Source organism: Heliangelus exortis, chromosome 1 (assembly GCF_036169615.1).
Source record: "Heliangelus exortis chromosome 1, bHelExo1.hap1, whole genome shotgun sequence".
NCBI classification, from domain to species: domain Eukaryota; kingdom Metazoa; phylum Chordata; class Aves; order Apodiformes; family Trochilidae; genus Heliangelus; species Heliangelus exortis.
This window is the reverse complement of record NC_092422.1, coordinates 147734496-147752281: the sequence shown is the minus strand read 5'-3', so window position 1 is coordinate 147752281 and position 17786 is coordinate 147734496. Positions and strand designations below refer to the sequence as shown.

Genomic DNA, 17786 nt, shown 5'->3' with positions numbered 1-17786 from the left:
ATTAATGAAAAATGTTAAATCATCCAGTTATGAATGTTGAAAGGGATTGGAGCTATTAAATTATTCTATGCTCCTTGTTTCAGATGTGGCTGTTATCATAAGTTGAGAATTATTTTCTTGTTTGGTTGTCTGGATTCATATATTAAAGCTTTTCTTTACCTAGAATAAAGTGCAGCTTTTCCTTACTCAGAGTAAGTTTTGAAAAAGCAGTTTGAATTACTACATTTTTGGGGAAAAAATCAAATAATTTAAGTAGAAGCAGAGCTTGCTGTGCTGTAAGTTAGGGTAACAATAAAATCAATGTACCAAGCTAAATGCAGCTAGGGGGTTAATATTTACTAAAGTGAAGGAGATTTTTTTTTTTTTTTTTTTCCCCTACCTTTGAATATTCAGGCTAATTTTGCTATGAATTAACGATCAGCTTCTAGCAAAACTGCAGAATTTTATTAGACTAAAAGTCAGGAATTGTTATACGCCTGTCCCGAATTTGTGCCTCTTCACTGTATAACAAGCCCCTCCCAAATTTAAGGAAGCTTTGATTGGAATTAAGCTCTTGGAAAACTGAACTCTTCTCTTACGTGTTTGATTGTGTCTTCTGGAAGGCTGGTGCTGGCTGAGCAGAGCAAGTCTGCCCATACACTTTGGGGAAAAACTAAACTGTTGATGTAAAGACTTCAGTTTCCTTATCTCCTGCAAATTGCAATCAATTGATACCCTATCAGTGGGAGGAAAACCTCTTCTAAAAAGCAGGAAAACAGAAGTTTTGTCTTGTCAGATACTTAACTGTCTCAAAGCTTTAGTTCTCTACTGAAGATAAAGCTAAGAGGTTTCTTAAGCTGTATGGAAGTGCCTGTGTTCCGTGAATAGAGTCTGCTGTATCTAAACTTTAAACAAAAACAAAACAAAAAATCAGACCACAAATTTAGAAAGCCACTGACTAAATGCCATTAGAAACTTCCTGACTTCCTATTGTAGATGAGTATCTTGTAGTTCCTTAAGTGGGCAATTTTGAACTACTCTGACAGAAGACTATTTTGCACAAGCAAGAAAGTAATAAAATGGCATTTTTCTCTTGTGAAAGGTCAAGATAATCTGTGGGGAAAAAAAAACCAAACCACAGTTCAGTGATAGTGATGCAGTTTTTGAATCTGCCCATGCTGCGGTCTCTTAAGGCCAGGAACACTGTTGGGTATGATAGTATAATGCTGAAGTTGGCCTTTAAGGTCTCCCTGGATCAGAAATGTCAAAGGATGTCTTTGTTTCTCACTTTGTTACTCAGATGATCCTTGTGTTAATTGTGCTTAAAGTTTTCAAACTTGTATTTTTGGTATCCTATCACTTGTAAATATAACCTTTCTAATTTTTTTAGCAGGAGAAATGCCGTAGTATTCTTGAGCAGATAGTACCATCTTCTCAGCAGCTGAATTTGCAGTAGAAACTAGTGAGCAGAATGCAGTCCTTACAGGAGCTTAAAATCTAGTATCAGTGTTCAGGACTGAAGTGGTAAAGCAACATTAGACATGAAGACATTGTCAAAGACAATTGGCTACCTTATGGTTTCTGATATAGTATCAGACTCCTTTTTTTCCTGTGCAGTGTAGAGTTCACAGTTCAAAAATTTTCTTTCAAACTTAAATGGGCCAGTTAAAAAGAGCAAGAAAAGTAAGTATTTCATAGTAATAAAGGAATTTTATCAAGTTAATACTTGCTTTTGTTTATAGTTTTTAGCTGTGATATCATAAGTAATTTTTTTTGAAAGGCAGAGATTTTTTATTTGATTATTCAACCTCATAGCATATTGACTGACTCTAATGTTTATCAGTCATTATAATGATAGCACACTTGCCTACTTTTTTCTCTATATCCTTTTCCAGCTTCTTTAGGTATCTGCTGCCTGGTCCCAGTGCCAGAGTTTAAGATGACAATAAGCATCTAGAAGTGGGAGGTTTTTTCTCTTCTATAAATCTGTAGAGTGGATGAATATTAGAGAGATGATCTTACTGATTTTTGTAGAATAGTGCAGGGAATTGACTTTCTCCTAGAAGCTGTCATTGTTCGTAAAAACAATAACCTAGGTGATAAGAGCAAAGATAAAAGGATTCTGCATGGGACTTAATGTGATGTCAGTAAAAAATTCTAAGAAAAGGAAGTATGACTAGGAGTAAGGCTGTATTTTTTTTTCCCCACCCCAAACAGACTCAGGAATAGATGAGTAAAATATATTAGAGAGCTCTTCTCAAAATAGAGAGAATTCTAGACAGCATCAGTAAAGAGGGATGAGGTATTCCTCCAGCATACATAAATCATTTGTACAAATTGCAATAAAGGATTGAGATGGATCTAAGAAGGCTGGGAAACCCTAACTCAATGAGACACTTAACAGAGATAGGAAAAGAGCCTTTTATAGATTGAGAGTAGAAATATGCTGATGCTTTTGCCTCCTTGACAGGGAAAATGTAAAAAACGATAAGTAATGCTTTTTTTAAAGTAAATAGAATGTTGATGGTAGTAGATTGTTGGTGGTTGTGAGGTAGTAAAGCATCCATATGATTTTCTTTCTTAATTGTTATTGAAAGTAGGAATTTATTAATAGATGTGATCCAGGCAAACAATAAATAAAATGATTGCTTGCCCTAGAGAAAGGAGTTTTTATTCAAGTGTAATAAAAAAGAACCCCACCTCTTTTCTAAACATCTGAGTATAGTTTGGTCTTGTTTTTTAGGCTTTTTTTGTTTTGGTTGTTTTGTGACTTGTTTAATTTTGTTTGGTTTTTTGTTTTTTTGGGTTTTTTTTTGGTCATAAGTAATGCTGTTCCCCAGAAAATAATGTGATACAGCTGTAAGAGTAAAGAGAAAGCTGGCTGGGATAAAATGCTCTGTGAACTTCTCTTTTTATTTATATTTTATTTATGAAGCATATTGCTGTATTTTCAGGCCGCCAAGATGTTCGATGAAGAAGGCAGGAAGAAGTTTTTTACGCAAGACATGAATAATATTCTGCTGGAGTAAGTGCTTATCTGTACAACCTTCCCTTTTTGGAAAGGGGGTGAAAGGAAAAGTACAGAAGAGGAAATATTATTGAGGTTGTTCCAACAAAGCCTTAAAAGTCAATGAAGGTAGATCAGTCTAAGCTAGTTATTAGCTAAAGAGATTTATATATTAATACAATTCCTGTCATGGCTATCTGTCTGTCTTTATCCAGTGTAAAGTGTTTTGTAGTGCCCTGTGTCCTTGACTTCATTTGTAAAATTCAACAAAGCTGCCATTGGTTTTTTCTGTCCCCCGCTTTCATAATTCAAACCACCTTCAGCTTTCATGAAAGAAAATGCCAGCTCTTTTTTTCTCTTTAATCCTTCAACTAAGCATTGAATACAGGAAGTTCTATGTTCATATTCTAAGAAACAAAAAGTAATCTCTAGAAGGCTGTAGCAGTCAAAATTGTATCAAGATTGATGTGTAATGGTGCGAGTAAATGAAATTTGAATGACTGTGTTCAAAATTCATGGAGAAGGATGTATAGAAATGGTTTCTTGACATAGATTTAAGACTCGTTCCTTTTGTAAAAAACCTTGTAATACCTGAAAATGTCCCAAGAAGCTATTTTTAGTGTGCATATCTAGAGCATATTATGCATACAAAACTTCCTTAGGTTTTTGTTCAGTTAACATCTTCCTCTTGGAATGCCTTATTGGTTGACTGCCTCCTGTTTGTTTGTCAGTATTGAGCTACAGTTACAGGAGATAAATCCTGCCATCCGTAATGGAGTGTACTCTCACCTTGAGGCTTTTGTGCCATGCAATAAGGACACACTGATAAAGCGTCTGAAGAAGCTACACCTCAATGTCCAGGTAACAATGGGGAGATGAGCTCCAGCATGAGTCAATTTTGTTACAGTGATGAGGTCAAAAAGCAGGAAAATAGACCGACAGCCATACGGTTGCCAATATAGCAAAATATTTTGGATCAGCTGGTAGATCAGCTTAAAAGCTTTCTTCTGCATAACCACTATTGTCAGTACTTCAGGAACAAATATTTTAAGTATTTCAGAGCTATCATTTGAGAATGAAGTTCTTTAATCTTGAAAGCTGGGAACAGGATAGATATCAAAGAAGCAGAATTAGAAAGCCACAATAAGCATGGCTATGACAGGCTAAAAAGATTACTATTGCATTTGCTTTTGTGCTAAGAAAAAAAAAATGGATAGCTGATGATCCAGCCTCTATTGTTTGTACAAATTTGCCTGTGTGGTTAGGTCCTACAAATACTTTATACTGCAGTTGCTTTTGCCTTGATGAATGTGTTCGTACTGAATAAGAAAGTTATCTGTGATGTGAAGTGTCCTGACCCAATTCTTTTGATGAAATCAGGGGCTAAATCTTGCAGAGGATCTGAGGATCATAAATGCAGATACTTGGAACTGGCTAAGAAGGCAAATATATTCATATGCTATGTCTAATCAGCAAGATATAATAGCATATAGTATTCTATTTCTTCTCAGTAAATGGTTATGATTAAATACGGAAGTCAGAACATGCAGGAAGACAATTTAAAGCATGAAGGGAAGTATATAGTATATTACTCTAATGTTTGAAGTTCTTAGTATTTGTAGACAATTCAAAATACATAGTCCTTACTTTTGAGATAGAGAAATTACATATAATCATCATAATGCAGCAGTCAAATAATACATATCTTCTGTTCATTACCTAGGATGCTTTTATACCACTTATTTTTTGGAGACTTGTTTAATTGGATACTTACTTACAAGTGTTGAGATACCAGTGGTGTCTTGGTTTTTTCCCCTCAGTTTTTCTTCCCTTTGCTATATCGATTTTGAAATCGTTATTCTGTTCATTACCTAGGATGCTTTTATACCACTTATTTTTTTGAGACTTGTTTAATTGGATACTTACTTACAAGTGTTGAGATACCAGTGGTGTCTTGGTTTTTTCCCCTCAGTTTTTCTTCCCTTTGCTATATCGATTTTGAAATCGTTATTTAATGAGATCATGCCATAATGTTTTGTGATATTCATGATATGTTTCCTTATGACCAGCTTTCATTGTTCCTGGTCTCAAGACTTCATGGGTTGCATGAGAAATTTCAAGTACGTGCATTTCTGTAATGCTGTTACACCTAACAGCATTCAAGTGCCATATAAGTGTAGGAAGTGGCTGTTGCAATCAATAGTTAGCACCAGGAACATTGCCGCAGGACTGAGCACGAAATAAATTTTGTGAAACCATCTGAAATACTTTATGTTGCATCTAGTAAGATCACTTTGTTTTTTTTCACAGGATGACCGCTTGAGAGAACCACTGCAAAAGCTGAAGCTGGCTGTCAGTAATGTCATGCCTGAACAGTTATGCAAGTATCAAGAGGACTGTCAGGCCCGCAATCAGGCTAAGAATGCTAAGTAGGTATTTCTGTAGTCTGTGCATGCCCATTTTAGAGTCCACTGAAGTCTGTCTCTGTGCTGCTCAGTCCCTGAGCTCAGCAAAGTTCTCGGCTCCAGTTTACAGCTGTTGTTTTGAATTGTACAAAGCACTCAGTTTTGTGTAACTGATGTTATCACCTGCTTCTAGAAAGAAATTCCATTAACTGAATGAAATATATCTTGAGAAGGAGAAATTATAGGCTGTGTGAAGGATAGCAGAGATTATCACAAGGTTGGATGGTATGTTCAGGTTCTTGTTACATTTGTCCTTGTTCATTGTAATGGTTTCCTCATAGCTATCTAATTTTAGACTTGGAGAAGCATTAATAGATTGATAAGCATGCTGCCATTTCTCAGTAGAGGCACTACATGAGGCTTGTAGCCAGGAACGTTGGCAGCATCTATACAGTACATCCTTTTCACTCGTCTCTGAGGACTGTGCAGTAGGAAGGGAGAGGAAAATAACATGTTTACTCTGTCAGGAAAGGCATAATGAGAAGCTGAAGGTAACATTCATTTCTCATGGACACTTGTTTTTTTCCCTGTGTGATCTACCTATAAAGAAAACAATTGTTCTAACCATAGGTTGCAAGCGGAAGATGAGCGGGAGAAAAATGGATCAGAGGAAGATGATGATGATAAACCTGGAAAGCGGGTTGTGGGACCCAGAAAGAAGTTTCATTGGGATGACACAGTGAGGTGAGACAAAACTGCCTTTTCCACCAAGAATTTTCACTGACTTCACTTGGACATAAGGGGATGTCCAAGTGGATATTATTGCATGATGCTGTTAAATGAATAATTGTACCCTTAAGTTTTGGAGAGTGGAGCTAAACAGGCAAGCTGGAATGCTGCAATGGTAAAACAACCTTTTCTTTATCTTGGAAGTAAGATCATTGTTTGCATAACCTGTTTTTCTCTTCTTGTTTATCATGTTTTATCCAAATACATGATAATCTTACTGGTACTAGGACTCCAAGTTTGTTTAGGCAAGGAGCAGAGATGTCAGCAGTTACACCTGCTTCCCACCGTTCTAGGAATAGATCTCAAAACACTGTCACCCAGTGAGTGGTAAAGATTTCTGCCACAATGGCTAAACCACCAAAACTGGTGATGTTGGTTTAGCAAGCCTCCAGTCCTTGGAAATGCATCAATCTTAACCCTTCTTAACACAAATTCTGTCTTACTTCTCAAGAGCAACACAGATTCTTGCCTGAAATTATGAATTCTCGCAGTTCTACTATTACTTAACCTAGATAGAGCATTCTAAATTAGTATTTTCCCATGCAAGATATAAACTGTTTTTAGTACAAACATACATATTAAAAGGGGCTGATAGGTTTATCACACTGAACCTTTCTAGTATGCTAAGCTACCAGGGAAGCAAGCTTAATGGAATATATAAAACCAGTATAGCTTGAACTGATCTGAAGGCATACTTAAAGAAGAGATATTTAAATCTGTATGGTTTTGTGGTGGGTTTTTTTTTTGTTGTTGTTTTGGTTTGGTTTTTTAGTGGGTTTTTTTGTTTGTTTTTTGTTTTCATTCAAGAAGCTCTGAAAGGCCAATGTTAACTGTGTGCACCTTCATATTTTTACAGATAGTAAAAGACAGCATCCTTGTCAGAAAGAATCTTCTGTTGAAACATTTGTAGAATGGATTTCACTTGCTTTCAGTCATTCTCAATCATAAGTATGAGATAAGAGGTCACTGAGCAAAGTGAGAGATGTTTCAGCTATAAGGAAATCATAAGTAAAATGTAAAACCACTTACAAAATGATAGTAAGCATAAAGAGAGCTCTATGATGTTATGGAAATGGATAAGTAACAGTGGCAGATCATACCAATTGTAATAGCAAACTTGTGCAGTGGCAAGCTTCCAAAAACCATGATTGGAACTGAGCTCTTCCTGAAACTGGCAATGGACAGCAGCTGTATAGCATCAGTGCTTCAATTTCCAAGACCTTGTCTACTGAGCTTTTGAAAGGTTTGTTTATTTGGATGTATGTACTGTCTTTCTGTAGGTCTCTGTTGTGTAATCTTGTCAAGATCAAGCTGGGATGCTATGAGCTAGAGCCAAATAGAAGTCAATCTGCTGAAGATTACCTCAAAACCTTTATGGAAACGGAAGTGAAACCACTTTGGCCTAAAGGCTGGATGCAGGCAAGGTAAGATACTTAGTTTAGATATCTGTTCATTGTGGTGTTAACTATTTATTGGATCTTAATTATTGTCATGCATTTGGCTCAATCACATGCTATTAATATTGGTTAAAACTTCGAAATATTTCATTCGTTAGAAGAATGAGTATTTTTCAGAAGATACTTTCTATCTTGTTTGCAAGCCTGAGAGCTAAAGCCCCATTGTTTTCTGTGGAGAACTCTTTGCTTTTGTCATCTGTTGGCAATTGAATTTACTGAAGCTCATCACACAATGCACGGTGTTTTGTTTAAGGGGAAGTATGAGGCAGAGGTAACTTTCTAAAAGTTCTTTCTAAAATATAGAAAGTGATAGTGATATAGAAAGCAGTTTTACTGATACATTGTAAACAGTCTGATAATGCAGTGTGACATTGGCTTTTAAATTCAAAGTTGGAGTTTCTCTACTATGTGTTGAAACAGTAGGGTTTGTGCTCTTTGGTTGGATGCTGTAGTTAAAAATCCACCAGTTTATTGATGAAAACCTATACTTGCTTCATACTAATTTACTAAGAGCTAACAATCACACAAAGAGGGGGAAATATAAAATTAGAGCAATAGTAATTATGAAATAGAAATTTTAAAATGACCTCTGTAAAAGCTAAATGATAGAGCTGCTGAAGTCTTATAACTTTTTACCTTTATGTGTGAATTGTAGGGAGAGGATGTTTTCTTGCCAGATGACATGAGGTTTGTGGATACTTGCATTTTTCATCATTACTGCAGTTCCACAGGATGTATTGATGAAACACTTGTTTAGACTGCTTTGTGATGTGGTCAGTGTTAGTGTGATGGCAGTGGTGCAGGAAAGCCTTGCATGTTCTCGTTTGCCTACCTGGAAAGCAGAGAAGGGGACCAAGTTTTAATTAACTGGCTTTTTACAGCTGTGTTTGGGTAGTAAGCTGTACTACAAGTACAGATCAGGATTTTTTTTTTTACTTCCCACTTGTAATCTTAGGAATCGATAACATGTGAAAGAAAGAATGTAAAGTATTAGGATTTGCTATACTACCTCTTGCCATTCATATTGGGTCTGTAGAAAAATGCAACTTTAAATCCCGTGTAACTGAAGTTGTGCACAGTGAGCTACACAAAATACAGAGGAAAACTGGAGATGAGCTTCAGTACTGTGTTCTGACATTTTTCCTTGGTGCTTAAAAACCCACTACCACAACAGACTAACTTCAGAACTCAAACCGGTGACCAGCATTGTGGCCATGTAGTGTGAAGAGTTAACAAAAATCCTTAATTTGATATTTAAAATATTCCATTAGCCTGTCAGAAGAGAGAATTCAAAATATGTCCAGTTGAAAGAGGTGATACTCCATTTTGTTGACTCCTGCTTGGCAGCTTACTGATATTTTGAATGTATACTTGATTTTTTTTATATATTTATATTTAGCATTCTTCTGTTTATGGCTGCCTATAACTGTGTCGTGTCAGCAGTATGCACAAACTACATGCTGGCTGCTTTGGGGACAGATAATCAAGGAGTTACTCTAAAAATTCACATACTTTTAAGTACTTGGTGTTCATGCTGATTGTCCCTGTAGGATCACCTGTGTTTCTTTTCTTGCTGCTCTTTTAGGATGCTTTTTAAGGAAAGCCGAAGTGTCCACAATCATCTCACTTCTGCTCCGTGAGTATACTACTGACAGCTTACTGGTATCTTTAGGTTGTTCACAGCATTTTTTCCTGTCTTCTCCTCCCTTCAGAGGAAAGGGAGGTGTTTTGGAATAATTTTTGTGCCTTGAGACATACACCTGTAATATTCTTGTGGTGTTGTATTTTAACTTGGTTATTAAGTGGCTAAATAACTCAAGTAGGTAGTCATTCTTGGATTAATATATTTTACTCAAAATATTTCAAAGCACTACACTACCTAAATTTTGAGTACCATATTAAATTGAACTCGGACTGCAGTACTTCCTTCTCCTTTCATAATAAATTAGTCTGGAATCACTAAAGAATGTCTATTTTAATTGAATTCTACCTTCTTGATTTTCAGTCAGGGCTATGTCCCTCTTGGGAAGTACTTTGATTCACTCAGGATTCAAATAAACAGTTATGACTCCAAGTAACACCCAAATTGTTACCTTTGTGATAAATAGAATGAACGTGTTATTTTTCTACCTATTAGACTGAGTCATGGCCTACCTACAATAAGGGTTTTTTTTAACTGGGCATATTCCTAGTTGCTTGGAAAAGGAGAAAAAATTACCTCTAAGATGTAAATCTGTTGATCCTCTTGAAGTAAAAGAAATGAGAATGCTTAGCTTCTACGTTGAAGCTAATGACTAATAGTTCTTAATGCTAGCCTTGTTCACATGATTGCAGTTGGTGCTGTGATCTTCATTTATGGTGCAGAAGAACCTAGAACTTTATTAAATGGCTTTTTACAGCCATTCCTGTTTTACAACAAACAGAAGTTAAACTGTTGCACAGTTGATAAGCAACAAAACACTTTTATTGAAAAAAACAAATGCAACTGTTACGTGTTTTGAAATATAGTCGGAACCAAAACGTGTGTACCTCACTGAGAAAAATATCAACATACAGTGAAATTATGTAAGTATTGTAGGTGTCTTCAGTTTAGACAAAGCTAAGATTTTAAGAGACTGAAATTCCTTGGCATTTGGGGTTTTCTCAAATAAAAAAAAAAATCTTTCCTAGTATATATTGGGTTTTGTCACCAATTAGTGAATTATGCATCTAATTTGCTTAGAAATACATGACAAAAATGAATTAAAAATGTGCTTGCCCCTTCCCTTTTTAACCTATTTTCTGTTTCAAGAATGTTTTGTTATTAAAGCTGGCCCCTGGGAGTCATCTGTGTAGTTTATGGGAATATAATTAGGATAACGGTTAAAACAAAAATGACTGGCCTTTCTTTTATATTCTGATGCACATTTATCGCTTCTACTTTAGGACAAAGAAGAAGGTGATTCTGGCACCTAAACCCAAAGTGAAGGTAAATGCCTGTTTAGATATCTGAATTTTATTATGACCATTTGCAATCTCTTTCCTGCCTCTGATTCACGAAGATTCTGGCGGGAGGGTTCCTTTAGGAAACACTATAAGAACTTACTGACTTGGTGTCAAAGTAAGTAATACATAAGGCTTCTGTATAACTCTAACTTTGAGCTATATTAGAGTTATTTTGTTTTTTTTTAAATGAACTACCAAGAGTTACTAGTTCCAGTAGAGCTTGATTTTTAGTGTTCTTTGTTTTCAGCTTGTGTTAAATTTAGCAACACTGGAAAAATGTTTGGTTGAAAGCATAATGCAGTAAATTGATACAAGTTTTATTAGCCATAAGTAGGTGTTCAGTACCAGTATTAGCTAGCAATCAGATTAGCTACCCTATTCTTCACAGCACTGATTTTTCTAAAATGTGTAAGACATTTTTCTAGTTATGTGAAGCGACAGCACTACTAGGTTTTTAAATACAAACATTAAATTAGCCTGTGGGTCTCCAACATCTAGAGATCACAGGTATCAACATGAAAACTTCCATACTAGATCTTGTTTCATCTAAATTTACGGAATACTAGTACTACAAAAAAAAAAAAAAAAAAAAGGTTTTAGATTTACTCCAGAAAGTTTATTAAGCCTTTTTTAATCTTATCATTCTCAGGACTCCAGTCCAAAGAAAGAACAGAAAGCTTGTATGTCTTCAGTCAATTCTAGTTGTGCAACTGTACTGAGTTCCAGCACACCTGTCTGCACCCCAGCCAGCTCTAGCTGCACACCAGCTCCAGAGACCATCTGCTTGGATGACTCACTGGATGAAGACCTTTCCTTCCACCCACCCTCACTGGACTCTATTTCTGATGCTCTGGCAGTTATCAATAATGGTGCCAAGGGGTCGCCTCTTGGGGCCTCTATAGAGACACCAACATCCAGACCTCGCCCTGGGCTAAGGGAAGAAAAGCTAGCAAGCATTATGAGCAAGTTGCCTCTGGCAACTTCAAAGAAAGTAGAGCCCACTCAAACACCCCATTCATCAAGTCTTATTGCTGGTCACACAGGGCCAGTACCAAAGAAACCCCAGGACCTAGTTCACACTGGTATCTCTTCAGGCCTTATTGCTGGATCTTCAATTCAAAATCCTAAGGTTTCCTTAGAGCCTTTGCCTGCCAAACTACTTCAGCAAGGACTACAGAGGTCGAGCCAGATCCAAGCTGTTTCCTCCTCTTCACAGACTCATGTTTCTTCCTCTAAGACCCAAGCAGCTATTTCCACTTCTCAACGAACCAAGGATGCTAATATCTTGGTATCATCTTCTGAGGCTCAAGGTGCTTCTTCCTCAACATCACAAGGGACAAAGGTGCACCAGCATTCAGCTGTACAGCAGAAATATGTATCTCCTTTACAAGCAACTATTAGTAAATCACACACCAATCCAGTGGTGAAATTGAGTAGTAATCCCAAACTGTCTTGCTCATCACCAGTCATCAAGGCTCAAGATAAGTCTGTAGTGTATCGCCTGCCTTTGTCTAATCCTTCATCTGGAAGTGGCTCTCAAGTGTCTCACCCACTGGTTTCTCGGACAACATCCAGCACCTCTACCTCTAGTAACTATTTAGCCAAGGCTATGGTGTCACAAGTTTCTTCCCAGGGTTTCAAGCCTCCTTTCTCCATGGCTGCCTCTCCCAAACCTGCTGCCTCTCCCAAGCCTTCTGCATCTAAGCCCTCTGTGACACCCAAGCCCAATGCATCACCTAAATTTTCATCCAAGTCCACCTCATCCCCCAGGCCTGCAGCAACACCCAGTTCTTCCAGTTCAAGTGCACTAGTTTCCCAGAGTAGTCACTCCAGCAACAACCCCCTTCATAAACAGACCAGTGGTGTAAATATCAGCAGGCAGTCTCCCACAATGAATTTGCTGCCCTCTAATCGCACCTCAGGCCTTCAGCCTGCAAAGAACCCTCAGGCTTCTTCAAAATTGCCCAACTCTTCTCCTTCTGGAAATGTTGGTAAAAATAATTTGGGTGGAGTTGGAATGAATGTACCTGCCAGCAGAGGCAGTAACCTAAACTCAAGTGGAGCTAGTAGGACTAGTCTGTCTGGGGGAGCAGGAAGTGGAACACAGGGTGCTACTAAACAATTGTCAACTCCACACAGACCATCTTCTGCCTCAGGGTCTCCAGTTGTAGCAGCCAGTGTGCAGGTATGCATCTAACAAGTTTACATTTAAATGTTACATTAACATTTATCACATTTGTTTTGTAAACATCCTTTCTTACAATATCTTGATTTGAAAATGGCTCATAAATTTGTTGTTAACACTTTACTAAGCATAACGACTAATACGGGTAAAACTGTTGGGCTAGTGAATAGGCATTTCCAGCTGATACTGTGTTCCAAATACTGTGAAATATTTGTTGGTCTGTACTGTGGAACAGAATTTACTTCTGTGGGGTTTCTAAGAGCCCTATGAAAGCTATGCTTTGTGTGACTATATTTCCAGGGAATGTAGTATTGTCCTCCTAGATATGTGTATTCTTGCCTATGTCCTTCCTTGTAATGATGATGGTCATATAAAAAAGTACTTTGTTGCCAAACTTTATCATTAAGTTTGCAAAACTAGAGTTCAGCTGTTTAGCTGAGTATATTGCAACACTTGTGTTCAAAAAAAGGTTTGCAAGGGGTTTTCTTTAGTATTTGTAAATAAATGTATTTTATTTTGTAGATCTAGTCAAACTGAATGAGGCACCTCATTAATACACTTCCTAGAAATTGGTTGAGAGTGAGCTTACGCAGAACTTTTATCAGTGGAGATGAAACAAGTCATACAAACCAAGTATTTTGAAAATACTGTTGGTATAAAACTCATGCAAAATGCTATTTAGCAAAAGGACAACCAGCTTTCCCAAGCTGTGTGATGGTGTTATTACTGGGAATGATTTAATTGTTGAGTTTATTGAAGTTTTCCTCTCTTGTGCTCTCTGTCCTGAAGTCTCTACTGCTTAAGACAAGAAAAGCACTATCACCAACTCTGAGCCTTGGTGTACAGGAAATTGAAAAGCTTTGTATTTTTCTGAACAATGTAGTTAGCTATTGCATGCTAGTGATGTATACTCAGCTTTTAGCAACGGTTTATAATGTTTTAGCTTAATACCAATTTTCCTTAATGTAACTTAACAGGAGGAAGATGATTTTTAAAAGACATGGTGGTGGTCTTTCACTCTACCTTAAGCCTGTTACAGAAAACAAGAGATGTCTATCAGGCTCTGACACAGCCTTTTGTTTATTTTGGATTTTTTGAAAGAAAAAATGGCAGTCAAGTGTAATGGGCAAGAGAAATAAGTAGTATTGTCCTAGGTGAGGTGATGAGTTCTGTCAAAGGTCTTTGTAGTTAAAGGCAGGTAATTCTTTGAGACACTGAGCACCTGGGGAATAAAATGCATTTTGGCAGATAGTAATGTTGAAGAGGACTGGAGGAGGTCGGGTGGGTATTCAAGTAACATGAGTGCAAACTGTAATAGAGCAAAATAAGGGAGTAGAAGTGCTGAGCAGCATAACATATGGTATCACTAGAATTATCATCATGATTTTATGTGTGTGATTATTTTAATAGTCCGGAAGTTACTTTGGTAACCTAGAAATGGTTTAGAAAAACGGTGCAAGGAAGATTAACTGTGGAACAATGCTGTTGCTATTGTGGAATAGCTTAGTCAATAGAGTATGTTCAAAAGAACATTAGAATCAAATTACCACACAGTCAAAATACACTGGAAGTAAAAAGATTTGTGATAACGGAGGACTTTATTAAGCCTTAAAAATCTAATGCCTGGCTGCAGAGCTTCATTGGTTCTGGACTAGTTGTTAGGTACAAGGAGTCAGTTACCCCTCTTAAAACTTTGATAAGACTGGAAGTGAATATCCATTAAAAGTTTAGGAATTTAATTCCCACCTGAGATGCTAGTTGATGGTCAGAACATGAGAATGGTATCTAAGTTGCTCATTAGACGGTGGTGGTCTGCTTTTATGGAAGGTCAGGCTGGATGATTACATATGATAATGAAGATATTCCTGACTAGAAGTTTTCTTTGCAAGAAGTGTTTGCTTCCTTTCCCCTTTTGATTGACACAGTTAATTACCAGAATACAAGCTTTTACCTACTGTAGCTCAACAAAAATTTTACTCTGGAATACTCTCTAAAGTTACGTCTTATGAACACAAAGCCAAACTAATCTAAAATTTGGCAACTACGGTGTATGATTTCTTTAAAAAGCTCTAGTTACCATTAGTACTCTTCAGCAGACTCTGGTTTAGACTTTTAAGGACTTCAGTGACTTTAGATTTTCATAATCAGATTGAACTCGTGTAAAGTGCTATATAGGTGAGATGAATAGAAGCATTTGATCTGGAACTCTCTAGGACATTCTCCATAGCTATTTCCTTCACTGAACTTCTCTCTCCTCCCTTTTGAGAAAGTAATCAAGGTGTTGACAGCACATTGCAAAGCTTCTTTCTGTTTCAGGTATTATACAAATCTCCACAATTGCAAGAGATTACTGTACAGCTTTTTATTTTGTTGCACAGTAAAGATTACATCCACAGTGAACAGCTGTAATTTTTTGCACATAGGCTTATTGTAAAATTCGTACTTTTAAAGGCAAAAGAGAATAGTCATGTAGTTGGAAGTTCTTCAGCTGTGTTTTTTCTACTTTTGGGATGGAGTATGTTTTAGAAGCTGTCACTCCAAAGATGAAAAATAAAAACACTTGCTACTGTTAAAGGAGCAATGTTATGAACATAACATTATTAGTTATTTACACTTCCAGTATTACTGTTTTAAAATTTCATGTTTTCTCTTCATCAGCAACTAGCCTTTTTTTGCTGTTTTTCATCACATTGTCTTTCTATAAGTTGATATTGCAGAATTCAAGGAGATTCCTTTTTCATTGTAAGATCTGGTGTTCATTAAATGAATCTGAAGTTTTGGATTTAATTGAATCCTGTTTAAATGTACAGGTTTGAAGTCATGTTCAGTCTGAGTCTTTTTAGCTCAAATACCTACAATACTTGATCTTGAGTCTGATTCAAAATGCTTTATATATTGACTGTTTTGTAGTAATCATTTGAGAATATAACATTAGCATATAAAATAAGAGCAGTTCATATAAAATTACTGTAATGTTAGAGGAATTAGTGCCGTTTGGGAACTGCTTGAGCTTAAATGTTCCTGACTAATCTTGCATTTTCCTTTTTAAACTGACTTAATTTAACTTCATTGTGACATATGTAGACTGGTTAGGAATATTTTTCTTTGGCTTTTTCTTTGACTTATGCATACATATCTGTACATATATATGCATGTCTATATCTTGGTAACCTGACCTCTTTCTAAGTGTGGTGGTTCTTATGTATGAATCTCAGTTTTCAAAAGTCATTGCTTCTAAGCAGGCTCCTTAGAAGTAAAGTTTGTATTTCGTAAGTACCCAGATTTGGAGTGTGAATGCATAGTACCATGCTTCTGAAGAACTTCAGATCTTTAGAACTACATCTGATAATTTTGTATTATCAATCTAATACAAGATGCTGCATTAGATTCCGACTTTAGACCCAATATTTAATTGAAAAGGAAAGTAGAGGAAATTACTTGCAAGCCTGATGAGAGAAACTGAGAGATAAGCCATACTGCTGTGTCTGAATCGGAGATATAATTGTTTTTGCTTAGCAGATGAATAGGCAAGACCTTCTAGGGGAATAATTGGATATTTATTAATAGTTTAATATACTTCTTAATAGGGCCACATGTAATAGAAAATAGCAGTTTCTTATATCTCCTTTAAAGATTTAACTCAAGGCTTTAAAATCTTGAAATACTCCCTTTTCTTCATACAGTCAACAGCAGGAGCATCATTACTGGCTAACGCCTCACCTCTGACTCTTATGGCATCACCCCTGTCTGTAACCAGTCAAAATGTGACGTCTGCACCATTAACTCCTTTTGGGATGCTGGGTGGCCTTGTTCCTGTGACTGTGCCCTTCCAGTTTCCCCTGGAGCTGCTTGGCTTTGGGACGGACACAGCTGGAGTGACAACCACCTCGGGATCTACCTCAGCGGCTTTCCACCACAGCCTAACTCAGAGTGAGTGGAATTACTTACCACACTATGCTAGAAGGAAAAATGGAAATTAAGAAGGGAATGTTAGGAGAGACTCTTAACTCCATTCATGAAAGTCCCTACATGAGAATAAATGTGGTTTCTTTGCTGGTGAAACTTACTGCATGTAATTATCCAGGTGTTATGAATAATCTTTGATCATCTTGACTTCATTGTTACGATTATGGTACGTACTTAGTTTGGAACATACATTTTGGGGCTTACTTTAAATTTGTTACCTTCAGAAAGGAATGGAGTTGAGGAGTCTCCAAATGCCACAGTACAAATTGGAGATTTAAAATGGTGATTCCTCAAAATATCCTTAGCTTAGTAATGGCCTAGACTCTTGGATATCAAACAGTTCTATTATGAGGAAGAGAAAAATCAAGATGACATTATCTCCAATTGCTTAAAAAGAAATTCTTCAGGATTTTAACGTGTATCAGTTTTTGGTCTTTCTGCCAAAGGAAAGAGAAGACTTGCATGCCAATAGCGAGGCATGGTCCTTGCTCTGACTTTTGATTACTGTATCCAAGTAGGTCTGTTTCTGTTGACTTACTCCAGCCATCAGAATGCTACCAGGTATTTATGTTTTGTTGTTAAGAAACATCTTCAGAGGTCTGTGCAAGTTAGCATGCTGCTGCAGCTATATCTCTATCCTTAAGATGTATTTTTCATTTTTGTTGCACTGTTTTTTTCCCCCAGACTTACTGAAGGGTTTACAGCCAGGTGCTCAGCACGCAGCAACGCTGTCTCATTCACCTCTGCCTGCTCACTTGCAGCAAGCGTACACAGGTAAAGACATTGTGGAGTTTTGTACTTTAACATCAGACTTTAGCCCAAGACAGAAAGAAAATGTGCATTAGAGTTGAATTCTTAAAACACACACAAAATGGGGACAAGTTTTGGTAGAAGCAGACAATATACAGTCAATCATAGCAGTGTTTTTGGAACCTGAGCAATTATTTTTCTTTCTACTTGTCTTCACTTTCAGGAACAAAAGTTAAAAAATATCAGTAACACTTTATGGTAGC

The 17786-nt window shown here is 36.8% G+C and overlaps 1 protein-coding gene across 2 annotated transcripts in view; it reads left to right on the top strand.

Moving 5' to 3' along the window:
• Positions 1-17786, top strand: part of UBN2 (ubinuclein 2) — a 53000-nt gene that overhangs the window by 24738 nt on the left and 10476 nt on the right. For both annotated transcript variants that reach the window (XM_071732500.1, XM_071732493.1), the window contains exons 7-16: positions 2934-3004; positions 3718-3847; positions 5297-5415; positions 6022-6135; positions 7461-7604; positions 9223-9273; positions 10563-10605; positions 11272-12807; positions 16491-16737; positions 17458-17547. In XM_071732500.1, the coding sequence (XP_071588601.1) occupies positions 2934-3004; positions 3718-3847; positions 5297-5415; positions 6022-6135; positions 7461-7604; positions 9223-9273; positions 10563-10605; positions 11272-12807; positions 16491-16737; positions 17458-17547 (2545 nt within the window). The remainder of the gene's footprint in view (positions 1-2933; positions 3005-3717; positions 3848-5296; positions 5416-6021; positions 6136-7460; positions 7605-9222; positions 9274-10562; positions 10606-11271; positions 12808-16490; positions 16738-17457; positions 17548-17786) is intronic.